General features: G+C 34.3%; 1 protein-coding gene across 3 annotated transcripts in view; it reads right to left on the bottom strand.

Annotated features, from left to right (window-relative positions):
• LOC130798636 (transportin MOS14) overlaps positions 1-16,677 on the bottom strand; it is a 29,672-nt gene that overhangs the window by 3,783 nt on the left and 9,212 nt on the right. For 2 of the 3 annotated variants that reach the window (XM_057661703.1, XM_057661705.1), the window contains exons 9-22: positions 13,106-13,233; positions 10,484-10,559; positions 9,472-9,592; positions 9,270-9,369; positions 8,842-8,923; positions 8,645-8,727; positions 7,287-7,406; positions 5,313-5,364; positions 1,987-2,142; positions 702-828; positions 549-630; positions 365-453; positions 212-286; positions 80-134 (exon numbers count right to left, since the gene is read on the bottom strand). In XM_057661703.1, coding sequence (XP_057517686.1) covers positions 80-134; positions 212-286; positions 365-453; positions 549-630; positions 702-828; positions 1,987-2,142; positions 5,313-5,364; positions 7,287-7,406; positions 8,645-8,727; positions 8,842-8,923; positions 9,270-9,369; positions 9,472-9,592; positions 10,484-10,559; positions 13,106-13,233 — 1,346 coding nt within the window. The remainder of the gene's footprint in view (positions 1-79; positions 135-211; positions 287-364; positions 454-548; positions 631-701; positions 829-1,986; positions 2,143-5,312; positions 5,365-7,286; positions 7,407-8,644; positions 8,728-8,841; positions 8,924-9,269; positions 9,370-9,471; positions 9,593-10,483; positions 10,560-13,105; positions 13,234-16,677) is intronic. The other variant, XM_057661704.1, reaches the window with a different exon arrangement.

Raw genomic sequence — 16,677 nt, 5'->3', positions numbered from 1 at the left:
AATCCAAAGGAACCAAATCCAATTTTATAAACACATCGAATCTTATTCAACTACGCAACTGTACTTCAACATAACTTACAGCGTATTTGCATGCCTTGCAGAGAGATTCCATCGTTTGCATGTCCCAAGCACGGCTGAAGTCATGAAAAAGCTTAGAACTGGGTCACACCAGCATAAGGTGATAGCACAAGCATATATCACGCATACTTACACGTCAAAGATGGCTTTGAAAATCGGCCAGAGTCTCTGAATTGCATCTGCTACGGCTTCAGGGTGATTCACATATCTGAAAATTTTTGAAACTTAATAATCACCAATGTAAAAGGTCTAACAACTATTGACATAATTGAATGTAATCATTTACCTAAAAATATATGCCAGTCGATCAATATGAACAGTAAGTTCACGGGCACCTTTTTGCCCCATGATAACTGGACCTTGGTTGATCATTTCCTGAATATAAGAATTTAGAAATTAACAACTTATATTAGAGCATAAGTTGGCACAGAAACATCCTCGATTGAATTGCTGTTAAATGAAGATCCAACCTGAAGAGGAGTAACAACAGGCAGGCACAATGCCTCCAAGGCCTTCTTTGCGTGATCTGGAGGAAGCTCTGTAATTACCATGCTGCATAATGCAATAACTGTCAGACTCTACCATGAAGACATACACTTGCCATATTGACTTAACAAAAATACCTTAGTGCTTCAACCAAATGTAGAGAGTCTTCAGCAGATACTCTGAAGTTCCCACCTTCTGCGTAGACAGCACTGTGATAGATATGGAAGAGGCCATCTAGAGAACCACACAACTTCTTCCGACAATCTACATGAAAGATTTTTATCATTCAGACTCAAACCATGGAGCATATGCAAACCCCATCGCAGAAATCATTAGTTAGCCACCAAACAAATATATAAAACATTGTCACAAAAACACCAGGAAAAGAACTTAGTAAACCAACAAACTCTTTTTTGCAACTCTTTAGGTTAACAACCATAAAAAAGCAATATGAGAATCCAAATTCCAGAGTAGGTGAGTCTGCAATGAACTTGCAAAAGGTGTTCAACCAAGTAAAGAAAAATAATAAGGAAGATAGGCACTTAACAAATTAATCAGGTAATACCATAACCTATGTTTTATTCAGGTGATACCATAAAGCTGATACCCATGTCAGGTATGGATGTGATGATAATGATCTTTTAAAGATAGCAAGTCTTGCGAAAAACAGAAAGCATCCGTGTTAAACACAGGATGCAATTGAAACATAGACTAGTAGAACTAAACCGACTTTTCTTTCTCCAACAGGTGTCAATACATCATTCAACAAACAAAATTTGAACAAGTCAGATGGAGTGATTTCAAACACAAGTTTATAAATTTCAACAGCATGAAAAATATTTATTAGATCACAATTTCAAAGCCTTAATTGCAGCATATTTGGGGGGGGGGGAGTGAAAGAGTAGCTAGATAAAATTCTACCACAACTAGAGTACGCACTACAAAGAGGAAGGGCAGCAGGTATAAGCATTGACTTAAGTCTTATCTAGAGACTTTAAACTACAATTAAATAAAAGGAAACATAAGCTGCACAACAGAAGTATTAAGGATAACATAACGTGAATTTATACAGCTTCATGGTGCACTACACCAGTGATGGGCATTAGCTCGGAGTGTTCTGAAACAACAGTCATCTGATTCAGTGCTTCTGCTTCGAGTTTCCCGACTAAAGTTTGCATTCAGAATTTTCTTGTTAACCCCCCACCCCCACATATTGCATTTGAAATTTGAATATATTTTTCCATCACTTATGCATCCAACAAACCAATTAAACATGTGAAATATTGATCATGCTTTATTATGGATCAAATACCTACCATTTTACTTGCTGATGATCAATACAATGAAGTGATACCTGAGTGAATTTCTACAAACAAATGGAACAGAAAAGCCAGATGAAAAAATAAGATTTACAGAGCATACCATCACAAATGTGTCTAAAAGCCAATGCAGCAGCTGCTGCAGTATCTTCAGATGTGCTCATGCCATTCATAAGAATATCTATCAGCGAAGGAAGAATTGAGAGACCATTTGATGATACATCAAGCCATTTTGAGTATGCACCAATTGTTAAGCACACTGAAAAAACAAAGCTCACAATGATCACAGGCATATCATGCATGTAATCAGGACGTTTAAGATTTAACATGTTTTTCACCATCATCGTGATCATACTGTCAGTTGCATACCACTTTAGACACTAGAGAACTATTACCACATTAGAACTACATATATATGCAGAGATATACTGTTACAAATTCAGATGTCAGTAATCATTTGGAAATTGGAGCTCGTAAAATTTAACTTGCTACCTCGTGACATAGTTTATATTTTTAAGAAGTGCCTTAAAACTGTGAGGTACCTTCAGAAACATACATCAGGTCAACTGTCAACATGAGCAGAAGAATTCCAATAAAGAACAGTTTACTAGTGAGGCAGAATGGAACAACGGCCAAGTCCACTGTTAGCTTCAAATTCCATATTACTACTTCAACATTTGTCTTTTAGCTCAAAAGATGCTTCAGGAAATTAGCTGCTCTTGTTAAATCTTGATTAACACATTGACCAAGGCTTTCTAGTAAAGTCCAACTGTAATATTGTAATTTCAGACAAATTCATTGCAAACAGTTCACATCAAATCAGTTTAACTAGCAGATCAAGCATCAGAAAAATGTGAGCATGTAACACACATGTAGAGGTCAACACATGAAATAAGGCACCTCAATCTACAAAATAAAACTTAATCTGGACTATAGAACCAACAAATATCACAACAATCCCTATGCATTCATTCTACATGCATGTTTCTAAGATATACAACATCCATTACCTCAATCAATTAAGTGGTGTTTATCAATGAATGATTTAAGCTAGTTGCTAGTTAAATATGAATGTCATGTTGTTTTAAGTATTATATATGTTTCCAAATTGATTTTTGAGCTTTCTAATAAAAAACTGCACCTCGCTACAGAAAGCTCTCAGCTCGCCCTATGCTTTGTACCTAGGCTCTAAAGATTTTTGTGCCTCATTGTGTCTCACACTTTTCAAAACTAAGGAACCAACCCTAACCATAAAATCCACTCTAACCCTAAATCAGTCTATTAATCGGCCTATAAACTGACCCACCCTTAAAAATACATTTTTGATTCCTGCTTCAAAACTCATGTGTCAAGCTTGCTAACACTACCCTAAACAACCCCCAACTGTAAAGAAGCACTGAATTAACCCTCCGATTAAAGTTCATTAAAACTTGACCTTAAACTGAAATTGGATTGAAGACAGGTCAAATCAAGCCATCAAGATCGTGAAATCAGCCTAACTCTTGAACTGAAACTAATGAGGCCAATGGCAACCTCTAGTCGCAACACTTTCGACTGTAGAAAATATCGTATAATTAGCAACATTATTATTGTAGGTATATGGAACACTAATTGCTCTACCTTTTCTACTCTTTTTCCTCGTCTCAACTACTCACAATTTCTTTTCTCTTCCCATTGCCTCAATCTATTCCTCCCTCTATCCACTTTGTTCAGAAGTTATTAACAATAAGTATCCAAAACCAAGAAATAGGCAGCATAAATTATGCCATTGACAAATGTGGTCAATTATCAACCCTCAACTTTAAAACATAAAGGCCATTTTTCTATGTCGGCTCATAGTGGAAACATTTTGGTTAGACCATACGGCAATTACCACCTCTGACAGCAGCTTCAATGATAAAGTGCATAAATTGCTTCAAATACAAAGGGTTGGCGAATGGTTGTTAACTGGAGTTGTTCAATGAAGATGTTTAAATTGACCAACTAGAAATATTGGTTGATAAGATAGAGCCAACTGTGATAAAGATATTTGGTAAAAATTATTTGTTGGCTATTGGTTCTTAACTGTTTATTAAAGAAAAGGTAGGCTAAAACATATTGCAAAAACAAGGCCGCATCACAGTATCGTGACCGTATTGTAAAGGTTTTTAAGTTTAACGCAACCGAAATGTAAGCTGCAATGTTTGCGACCAAAATAATTAGACCAAAATCATCTGAAATGCAAAAATACGAAATGTAAGTGTACACTTACCAAAATCGTATTTTTCACTATGGGCTAAAACGAAAAGCCATTTATCAAATTTTTTTATTTTTTGTTCGACCAACCTAAAAGGCAAAAACAAACAAAAAAATCAAGAAAAAAATCAAGAATAATTTTGCGAATTACAGCTTTAATGTTTATTTTTGAGAAATACAACCACAAAACTAAGTCTACAGAGGTCAGGCCAAATCACAGAATTCCGACCACTTAACCTAAAATTATGACTACTAAAATGATCAGAATTATGTGAATTGGCCTGAACGTTGAAGACTTTGATACTTGGTGGTTGCAATTCGCAAAAAATAAAGTTTGAAGTTGTAATTTGCAAAAGTCTAAACTTTGAGGCTGTAAGTTGCAAATTATTCAAAAACCAATTGCCAAACACCCCCAAAGTGCACTATGGTAGTTGCCTCAATCATGAGCTAAAGAAAATACAAAAAACCTACATCATGATAGTTATAGCTAACACCAATCAACTTTCTAATATAAACCACTAATAACCATCACTGTATTACAAAGTTTTCAGTTAAGGTTGTGTTTGAGAACACGTATTTCATTTCAAATTGTAGATTTCTATTATGAAATCACAAATGAAGAATTTAAGAATGACAAAATTTAAGAAATAATTCTCAGATTCTCAACTTTAACTATTTTTAAACCAATGAGGAAAATGCTCAAACCCTTTTTTTTAATTTGACAAACACTAAATTTTAGCCAATTTCAGATTTTCAAATGAAATCATCGTTTCCAGACATAGCACATTGGGAATGTCAAATACCAATCATCCTTTAAACAAGCAAACACATAGGTCAAAAGCACCCTCAAACACACAACATGAAATCCTTAGAATAACAAAAAAGATATACCGGGACCATGGACCAAACACTGCACCATGGACCCAATTCCATTGGTTATTTCTTTCTCTTAACCCAAAAAAACTCTCAAACACACAACAAGCATACATGGCATAACAAAAAGATACACTTGGACCAAGTGCACAATATGGGAATTGTCTTATGGTAGTTGATAGCTTCAAAACCACTCCCAACTCCCTAAGATATTTCTACCTATCAACCAAAAAAAACTCATCTACCCTCCCTGTACCGCAAGAAAAGGTAAATCGTTCACTAGATATAAGGAAGAGACATTTGATAGGTAGAATGTTTTACCAGTATGAAGTAGTTGAGGCTGACGAGGAAGCTTCGAAAGCAAAGACATAACCTGCAGAATAAGTCATTTGCATGAGAAACTACAGAAAAATATCGATTTTTTTATTTTGAACTGTAGCTATACAACCACGTACTAGGATCACATACTAAACACCCATATTCATAATATACACCCATGTGGAGGAATCACACATGACACTCTTCCTTCCATATGGGTATTTCTTATTTTGCGTACTCATGTGAAATGGAGCACTTAAAAAACGAAGGAAGTATTATTGAACTATTAATGTGTCTTCATGAATGCTTTAGTAAAAAAGATCTCCTTAACATATATGTCTTCTGTGCCCGTATTTAGTTTAATTGCCTTCTAATTTTACTTGTACGGGTTTTTTGTTTTTAAAAAATAACCCTATATTTTTTAAAAGAAACTCACATTTCTCACCACATTCACACATCAAACACCAAACCCTCCTAGGGATGAGGAACAGGGACAAATTTGACCCAACTTGACCTCTACTGTCTAACACAACTCATACCTTTGAAACATTGGTAAATAACTGTTGCTGCTTGCTAGTGTCTATTAACTTCAGTAATCAACTTCATCACATAATACTTCATTGCATAACTTAGTTATCTGCTTCCTTTATTTTTTACTGACTACACTTGAATAGTAACCACTATTTATAATCAATCTTAATTACAAATTTTTAGTCAATTAAGATCTTGTTTGATTCGTCTTGATACATATTTTCATTATATCAAAGATAAATAGTACTCCTATTACAGATTATTATTAAGATGAAATTTTATCAATCACAAAATGGTTTTGCAGGGATCCATCAATCATGAATCTACAAGAAGGTTTCGAGTACTTGACAATACATAAGGTCAGTCACCTAGCTGCAAGGCCAATATTACAATATGCAGCATCAACAAGAAAACCTATATGGAGCACCACAAGAGTAAACTTCAATGATGCAACTATTCTCCAAATTAAGAATTTCGCAGCAATTCAAAACCAGGTACATTTCCACAGTATGTAAAAAGTATTTCCCATTTGGAATGATCTTTCAACACAATGGCAAAACTTGATCAAATTTTTGGGTGGGCGAGAATTCCTCAATTAAATAATTGATCTATCTTTTATATTACAAAATTTTTCAGTCACTACAAAAATTAAAAAATTGTCAAATTCAATGGTTTAAAGTGCATTAAATTGATCAAGAACACTACATTTTTTATTGTACTAAATAAGCTATATTTGAGCTAAAATTGAGTTTTTTTTGGTTTATCTAAGGATTTCAGTCCACAAAAATTTTCTACCACTGTAATTATAAAAAAAGGGATAAAAATTGTCAAGTATATGGTTTAGAGCCCATTATATTTATTAAGCGCACAATAAAACAAATTGGATTTAACAAAAAAATTTCAGGGTCTTATAAGCTTTTAGTTGGGTTATATATATTTTGAAATGATTTGAACCCACACACTACTCTTAACAACTCCATTTATGTATTAATCTAAAAGAAACTTAGCTCCCTTTTTTAGTGTCTTTTTAATTAGCCTAAAATATAAGAAGTCCGGAAACTTCATGGGGGCAGAGCCCCCACCCACTCCTAATGAAGTTTCTCCGTCGTTTCTACGCTTATTTTTCCAATCCATTTGGGCAATGATGGGACCATAACTTCTAAATGACCTCAAAAACGAACCAGCTTCAACCTAACCATACTAGAGGTCCAAAACTTTTATAAAAAACTAATCAGGATAACCGAGCGAGGAAGAGAGGAGGAACTACCTAAACATAGTATGTTTGTTAGAAAACTTCAAATGATGAAGAGAAAAACTACTTTTGTAATATTATTTCCAAAGGAATAAATATTGAAGATGACGTTAATAAAACTTTGGCATCCGAATGGAGGTTAAATCATCAATTTTTAGTATTCAAATTAAAGAATCTAGGAAAGATTTTCGAACCTGAGGCATCACTTCCGCTTCCACACTTGGAACATAATCTGCTATGGCTCGTATACAGTACAAAGCAGCTTCTGCTGGACGCCATTCACCATTTTGATCATTTCCACAGCTGGCTACAGCCTGCAAATCAATTTCACACAAAGAAAAATTAATAAGTATTCCACCAAGAACATAAAAGGCGATAATGTGTAGCAACCAATTCGAAATGTATATCACTATTGCTATCACCAAGTCAATAATTGCAGAGGCCAAACTCCAGAGGCTAGGCATGCATACAACAAACCCTCCACCCACTTCCCAAACCAAATGTAAGAAAAAAAAAAAAAAATATATATATATATATATATATATATATATATATATATATATATAAGCCAAACTTCTTTTGCTTTCCAAAAGCAATTATATACAAAAATGAATAGTTGAATAGCACAAAAAATAAAAACCAAAAGGCATGATGCAAAATGGGCTATCAAAGGGCCTAGAATATGCATCGTAAAAAGAGGCATTTTACTAGGGTCTGCCATAATAATAGGACTATGCAAAGACAAATCTAAAACAACACCAATATTGAGAAACCCAGGACAAAATTCTTGATACTAGCTGCGACTCAGAACTTAACTGAAGTTTGCTGCTTATAAATAGTCTAAGAAAAACAGGCTGTTCATTAGTATCCAGCCCAATCAATCGAGACTCGAGAGGGGATAATAGTTAGTAGTCAAAAAGAGATGAGGGTACAAACATCATGAACAGGCTGTAGATTTTCTACCCACGAGTGTAGAACATGCCCTTCTAAAAGTGTAATCAAATCCAAAGAACAAAGCATCCATCATATATAATTGCCATGCAATCTGTTTCTTTCCATCTGCTCCAGCCTTTGGGAAGAGAAGGGAAGTGAAGGAAAGGATTAAATCCATGGAAACTTTATCATTCATACATATGTTATTGTCAATGTCTCAGCATAGGTGTCACATAAATGCAACCATGATATGATCAATGGGAAACTACAATACTGGTATCTCAATTGATGAACCTATTCTCCAACTTCATTTCCAATCCTTCATCAGACAATCAAAATGAATAAAATGAAAAATAAAGAACAAATTACTTTCAATGAGCTACCAACATCCAAATGAACATCCAAGACCTATGAGGATATTTTTTTCATTATAATAAATAATCAGTGTTACAAGATTTGCTAATCTCCTTGCGAATTGTGAATAGAAAAAAGTGTATTAACTCGGTTTTGGGGCTATTTTAGACCATTTTGAGTGAATTGTGAATTCGAAAAGTGAATTTGCAGGCGAATTATGTCACACTTGTAATTAATCAGCAAGAGCAAAGACACTGTATCATACCTGAACAAGTTTCATGTAAAGAATTTTCAACACAGTATCACCACCCAAAACCAATGCTGCATCAACAAGAACATCTGCAACAGCTGCCAGCATCAAGAAAAGAAGTCAAACAAGCAGAAGCACAAACCAGCAATAAATAAGAAAGGGTGATTCACAAATCAGTTGTTATAATTACTAATTTTAGAACTAGGTATTACCATATCTTGTTTGTTTAAAATCTTTGAGGTCCTCCCTTGAAAGATCCATATAATCATCAGGATACTGAACCCGAGAACTGACCTGCAAAGAACCATGAAATACAGTAAATCATTCATACAAAAACAAAAACGCAAATAATATTGCTTTCCAATACACCCCAACAGTTTTAATTTGAACAAAATATTACCCCAAACAAGGGGAAATAACAAAGCATGTTGCTAATACATTTTAAAAGAACAAATACGATTGGTATAAACCACACATAACTCTGCTCAAAAAAAATATGAAAGCAGGCAAGATCACTTTTTACCTTAAGAAACATAAAGACATCACATGTTATTCTCTAGCATTAGTTCGTTTAAACAATCCAAGAGAACACCAAAATTTTACAACTTTCACAAATAATATACGCCAGAACAAAACTCACCAAGGATACTAGAGATTCATATGATGAACGAAAAACTAGTAATCTCCTGTTCCTCTCCGCTTCGATGGAAGCTTCATTACCCAAGGAAACATATAGGTCCCTGGTATATACAACAATTTCAAAGAGAAACTCCTCTTAAAAACAACCCCAAAAGAAAGGATCAAAGATAAAGCTAATGAAGTTATTGATAGAAGAGATCCACCTTTCAATCAAGTAAACCTGCAGATTGTGCCAGAAGTTGAATGTCATTGAAGCTATATCAAACTGTGAGTGTGAAGCAACTTCAAGCAATGCTTGCACTATCATCATTGACTCATCAGAACCTATAAAGTAATAAAGAGGTAAATTCAGAATGAAAGGACCAAACAAAGAACACCACGAGCAACATTCAACCATGATACAAAGACTCAATTGGTAAACTTGTAACCATGGTTATTAAAATCACGATTTTGATCTACGATTCTACGATTTTACGATCCAAAAACAAGCGAGAGATTTGAATCATAAGTAGAATCGTAAGTTGGTAGAATCTTACGATTCAAATTACAATAAAATTCATAGAGGTAGAATCATAACACGATTCTACAATTCTACGATTTAGCGATTCGATTCAACGATCCAACATCCTAATTTTTAAAAAATAAATTTCTTCATCGGTATGAAGATACAAAATAATTATTAATTGTTATTCTATTTCATTCTTAAAAATAAATTGAATGAAACTTTGATTCATAAACATAAACTTTTAAGATGAATAATCATGACTAAATAGTAGATTCAGGTTTACTGTAGAATCTTACGATCCTACGATTCGATTCTACCTCTCTGAACGATTTTAATTAGAATCCCGATTTTAACAACTTTGCTTGTAACCATCCAACATATCATGCCAGGCATACTCTTATAGCCCCTTATCACACATTCTGTCTGATTGACTAAATCATAATCAAATCACAATAAGGTTGAATGGATGATACAGGTGGCTAAGTGAGAAAACATAGCAAAAGAAGATTGATGCTCTAGCCTCTAGGTGATGTTTTCATCAACGTAGTAGACGTTGATGCTCTGGAAAAGACACAAAACACCATAATTAATTATCTAAAAACTTGTTTTAATTAGAAGCAAGGGAAAACTTTGTACAACAAAATATACTAAAATCATGATGACAACCCATAGCATTGGCACAGAATACCAAACAAGAGTTGCATGCCTACCAGTAGCAATCAATTGAACATAAGCATCACCCATATCAGCAAATAATCGTCCAATAGCCTTTGCATCTTCCTCATCCTGGGGACAGAAAATGTCAACATGTAATGAGAATGAGTCCAAAATTGTACAAATACCAACAGCAAACAAGCCACAAGTCCACAACCATCAATGTACAGGAGAATCCCGCTTCAACGCCAATTTTCCATCAACTCGTATTATGTTGACAAATATATGTTCTAAACTACACGCACTCAAAGTTGGGAAAGTTCTTACTCTGATAAACATAACAGCGCAATCTCCGAAAAATATAATTAGCCAGACAATAGGAGGCTTTGCCGCAATCAACGCTTTACAAGTAGAACGTATAAATTCTTTGTTTCAACTTTATGTAAACACTGGAAAATCAACATTTTATATTACAATACACATATACAAGGACAACAATATTTCTCTCTGGCCTAAATTATGATTTGAAGAATAGAGTCCTCATATTTATAAAACTCTTGACTATTTAACACTCAATGATGGCGAACCCTAGCGTCTGTATTTGAACACATTAGTCTTATCTGAACAACAACCAACAATAACATTCCATTTCCCCAAATCCATTAAGTGGATCACACCTAAAAGGTGTTTGGGGGAATCAAATGTATGCAACCTTACCCTGGTTAATATTAACAAAAAGGTCACTTTTGATTGACCCTATGTAGCAAAGATCATTTGCAACTTCACATAGATAAAAAGTGCGAATGGTTTTGAGTTATTTTATATAATAATCCATTATAATCTGATATCAAAATCTATAGATCTTTCCGCCTATCGAAATAAGGAACATTTAATACCACCAATATCCATCATTAAGAACCCATCAATTTCAAGGTTTGTGAAGATCCAGACCTAGACAATCCTACCCTTGCTGAGAAGAGAAGTCATCACATTGCATCACATTCAATCCAACGTCAAAAATTACAAACTACAACCCAAGACAGTGAAAAAAAAAAAGCGGACTAGGAGAATAGGAAAACATAAAGTAATTTCATATAGACTTTGAATAACTTTTATGACTAACTTTTTCACATGCAAGTACGCATATACGACTTTTCCATGAGACCCCCATACACTTTTATGACTACAACGTTGGTTTTTAAGCTTTCGCTTGTCCAATATACAAGTGTTAATCTGTGCCAATATCCTAATGCTTTTAATGTAGCTGAAGTGAAATTCAAATTAAAACACCACCACTCAGATATGTATTGGCATAAAAAAATCTCTAGTACTTGTATAGTTGCATAATCTACACTTGTGTCTCCATGACTTCTCTTTCCAAAGGTTTATATTTTCCTTCTCAATCTTCGCAATTTTGGAAAATTCTATGAAATAAAGAAAGAAGAAAAGATTTCCTCCCCCTCTTTTTGTTTAAACGACCCACATTGGTCTCCTTCTTTTCCTCCCTTTCCCTTGCAAACCAATTCACATTTCCTCCTATTATTTTTCCATCCATTCACTTCCCTACCCATCCTAAATTCCTATCATACGAAGCACCTTATGATCTTTACTGTAATGCCTTCCATCAAACAGGACCTCCTTATGATCTTTATTGTAAATATACTTCTCCTTTCAAATTGAACTCATCTTTGAATTCTTATATAAGTGTCTATTCATTTTGAAGCCTTTCATTTCAAGTAGTTTTTTCTAGATACTTCCCAATATTCTCTTCATTAATCATGCCTATTGTTTTTTATCTTCAAAACCCTAATTGCTTCCTTATTCGCTTCATTCCACCATAGGTCCATAACATACCAATATGTATATGATTTAATGAAACAAATCCGGTTACAACCTCTTGCTATCCAGAAATAAAATCTTTGTCGTGGCTCAAATACAATATGATAGGGATTTCCAACTACTTTGTAAACCAAAGCTACAACATAACTACTTAGTCCATTCCTTCCATCTCGATACAAAGTTATCCTAGTATAACGCCACTTGTTTGTCATAGCATATCCTCCTAATCAAGAACACAACTACCAGTCACATGCCCTAACTCGATGATAACTACAACTAGATTAGGAAGCTGAGAAGGAGAATACCTTTAAACATCTGCTCACTCAATAAAGGTTTTTAAATATAATCTTGGTTTTGATAAGCGGCCTCCAATAAAGCCGAGACGAGGCATCTTCCCATAGTTAATATTTTATGTTTTGAGCAGTTTATGTTGAAGGTGCACTCCCTAGAACATCATAAAACTAAGAGCATAATGTGCCGGCAGAGTCCAGCCTGGGTTTCATGTACTAATGAAAATACCCAAAATTTGTGATTAGTAAGATGACGAAACTTATTCAGCAATGTCAAGCAAGCAGTTGTCTTATTTTCACAATATGTATCCTTGTAACATATTATACCACATATCCCGAGTTATAGATAGGTGATAAATCTTTCAATAAAAGTGAAACACATAAATTTAAAAATGGGAGTTAGAGTGCATACTTAATAGTACAAAGCAAATGGCATAAATTCCAAAAAATCAATCACATTAAGATAACTATCAACGTCATTAAAATAAGGGTACAAATTCTGAAATAAATAAAAAGTTTAAACTTACAAAAAATGGAATCTAGAGATACCTTCGAAGGATCATTGATATGGGGTCTGAGACTCATAACCTGAGGTACAATGACTTGGATCAATGGCATCTGTGCAGAAACATCAGAAGAACTTCCCACTGCCGAACAATGTATTAATTCTGAAACAACTGAAAAATGAAGAATTAACAATATGTTAAAAACAAATAAAGGAAAGAAAATTTTGAGTTCAACTACAAACCCACTATGAAAGTTTAATAGTACTAAGATCAATAAAAGCCATGCTAGGCTGCACTAAAAAGTAAGAAGATAAACAGAGCTTTATTATAGTGCACAAGAGAAATTACCAAACAAGAAAAATGACAGGTAAGACCTGTAATCCACAATTTATGAGAGCTAAACTGAATTGATTTGAATTTGACTTAATAGAACTCGGCTTAGCATAGTTGGACGTGTTAAATAGTGAAAAGCAAGAGTAAAACTGTTGAACAAAACTTATTTCGTATAAGTATTGGACATAAGTCGAGGTGAACAGTTCCTTACCAAAAATTGGAATTAAAAATCAACATGCGCATGTATTAAAAATTTAAACCCCTATCCCACTAATAAAAGAGAAAAAAATATTGTACAATATACACCAATCAATGGCATTGCCGCATTGGGGTAATGGAATGTAATTTTCATATACACGGATCACCTATGACCTGAAGATGTTTATACGTTGAAATCATCTATGAACTGAATAGAGGGATATTATAACTATGTTATACATACATTATTTCTACATTTAGGGAGCTACACAACATAATTTTAGCAATAATAGTTTGCCTAACAGCATACCAAACTTTGAGCTACCAAGAGCTGCGCAGCATAGGCTACATGGAAAAAGAGAGAGGGAGAGAAAAAAATACTCAGCAGAACGACATCTTAAGTAATATCAAATTATAGAGACGACAGCAAATGTAGTTGTCTGCTACAAGTTACTTTTAAATGTGGCCACTAAAACTAAGCAAATTATGGGAGAAGTGAAACACTTCTCTCTTGAAATATAGCTTCCCCATATCCAAGTATAAAAACTTTAGACATAGAATACATCTAATCATATATCAGCATGGTTAGCACTAGCGACAATCTAAACAATTTATCGAAAAAACACAAACAAAAAGTCGAAAACTAGAAATGTTTTTTATGAAGAAAATTTATATTAATGAATTAACTTTAGTAGTACATTATAGGGATGATAGATCCCTGGGAAGTTCAGCTATCTAACTACATTAGTATGTTCCATTTTCTTCTAGGTTGTTTAAAGAAGAATGTGTGAAGAGGTTATTCGCCTTAGTCCATAACGAGGCTATAATTTTGCCTTATCTCAAATAATGTCAAAAGACAAGAATTGATTAAAAATTCGCCCATTTCTTTCCAACTACATACACCATAAAATTGCATGACAAAAACACATCAATAATTTTTTGAAGTCTCTAATTCCCACCAACCCACGAAAAATAGTAAATAAGAAATTCTCAATTCTTCTTGAAGTAACCCACTCTTCCCCGCCAATCTTGAAATGAAAAGGCCTACTCTCCAGACCCTTCGTAATGCATTGCGGAAATAAATGATCATTATTTTCTCCATCCTTCAAATACATAATGCATCTATGTAGATTCAAAGACTTGATAGGTTTCTTAACGTGTAAATTCTTCATCATATTAAGAATACCTAAGACACCTATACAACAAAGGTTGAGGACTTTTACTCTTTAAATCAATTTGGCTGCTAAAAAGCAAGATGTTAGAGAAGGGGTACAGAGAAATAATAGAATGAGGCACAGGAAAAGCTTTTTGATGGATTAGGAGACCATATCCAAGTGTTGAAATTCCAAGAAGGGTGAAAAACTGAAGTAGAGAAAGAAGTTCAAATATCAAGTAAAGGTCCCTTTCTAACGAATTGTGTGAAAAATTCCAATACACTTGATTATTTCTCAAGTTAAAAAAATCACACATGAACTCCATGGTTGGATACAATATGGGAAAAAGGAATTTGAAAGGTTCTAAATCCATCCATCTTCCCAAAATCGTATCAAATCACCCAAACTTACTAACAAGCGAATAAAAGAAGAGAATTTAGGCCAAACCAATGTTACCTAAGATCTAATACGAGAAACGGAAACGAAAACGAGAAACGTTAATTTAGAAGTGGTAAAAGGAGTAAAAAGAGTAAGAAAAGAAAATGACTAGAAAGAAAAGATAAGAAAATAAAAAGAAAATAAAATAATGGCTTTAGTATCAATAATTACTATATGTTTTGGGCTTGCAAAAAATCATTTGGGGGATGTAGTTTTGAAAACGTTGATCAAGAGTTTTGGAAATGAAGGTTCCGAACGGGGTTCAATAGGAAGCTTTCGGCTTTTGGTAGCTATGGGCCAAACCTATGAGAAAGAAATAAGAACGAGGGCTTGCTCGTACCTCCCCCTGAGAACATATTGAGCCAAAAATGATTTTGATGACTCAATGCCAAAGAAAGTTTGGTTCACAAAGGAATCCCCTATGCCACTTTACAAGCAAAGTGAATTTATTGCCTCCAAATCTCCCACACCAAGCCTCCTTATTCTGTTAGTAGTTTAACTTGGTGCCAAGTCACTAGATGATCCTTCACCTCACCATCTCCTTCAAAGTTCCTCGTCATTTTCACGGAGAAAACTAGAAATGTACATCACAAAATTTGATTTCAACATATTTAGTAAGACATTCGATATCTAAACTCCAAGAAAAGTAAAGGGAGGTGTCTTCCTTAGTTGTGACTCGTTGACTGAAATATTTTCCTTTCCCTTAGTTCCTCATCGGCCATCGCTGGCTTTCGACTTTCCATTCTATACCAAAATCCACTCCAAACACCACTACTCTAGCAACCTCAATCCCGCCACCATTCAACCAACACCAACACCAATAAATCCTCAGCCAGAAAACGACCCAATCCCTAGACTCCCTAGTCTTTTGCAACCCAAAAAGTTAAGTCAAGTCTTCAAACACCACCTTCGCAGCACCATAAACCTTCAATTTTAACCACCATTGCCATAAATGCTTTAGAAAGAGAAAGTGAGTGAAATTTTGCTGGGGTTCAGACTTCAGAATACTTTAGGCTGATATTTCAATTCCAGAATTCCAAGCCAAGTTTTGCATTTTTCTTTATTTATTAAAAGTGAATTTTTAACCAACTTCAATTAATAAATTCATATAAGCCAAGATAGTTTTGGGATGGATCATGGATCTAGGCCAGAAGTTGAGGTCAGAGAGTCCTTGAAGCTACAAAGAAAGGTTAGGGTTCAAGGGATGAAGCTGTGTTACGGATGGTTTATGTTTCTTTGTTTTTCATAAACCAAAAACTTTTTTGATTCCATTCGCCATTCACAAAACAAATATTTAACTCCCATTTGTGATTTTTTTCTCTGTTAAAGCAAGTCCCAATATTCATAACAATGACGTTAACTTTGAACAGTTAATCGAACATGCTTTGTCTTGTACTTTGGAGAGGGTCGATAAAGATGTGTCGTATTGCAATGGTTTGAAGTTTGAAACGATCGATGAGGTGGTTAATGTGGGGCAAATGAAGCTTCACTA

Source organism: Amaranthus tricolor, chromosome 13 (assembly GCF_026212465.1).
Source record: "Amaranthus tricolor cultivar Red isolate AtriRed21 chromosome 13, ASM2621246v1, whole genome shotgun sequence".
Classification (NCBI taxonomy): domain Eukaryota; kingdom Viridiplantae; phylum Streptophyta; class Magnoliopsida; order Caryophyllales; family Amaranthaceae; genus Amaranthus; species Amaranthus tricolor.
This window is presented reverse-complemented; position numbering and strand designations above follow the sequence as displayed.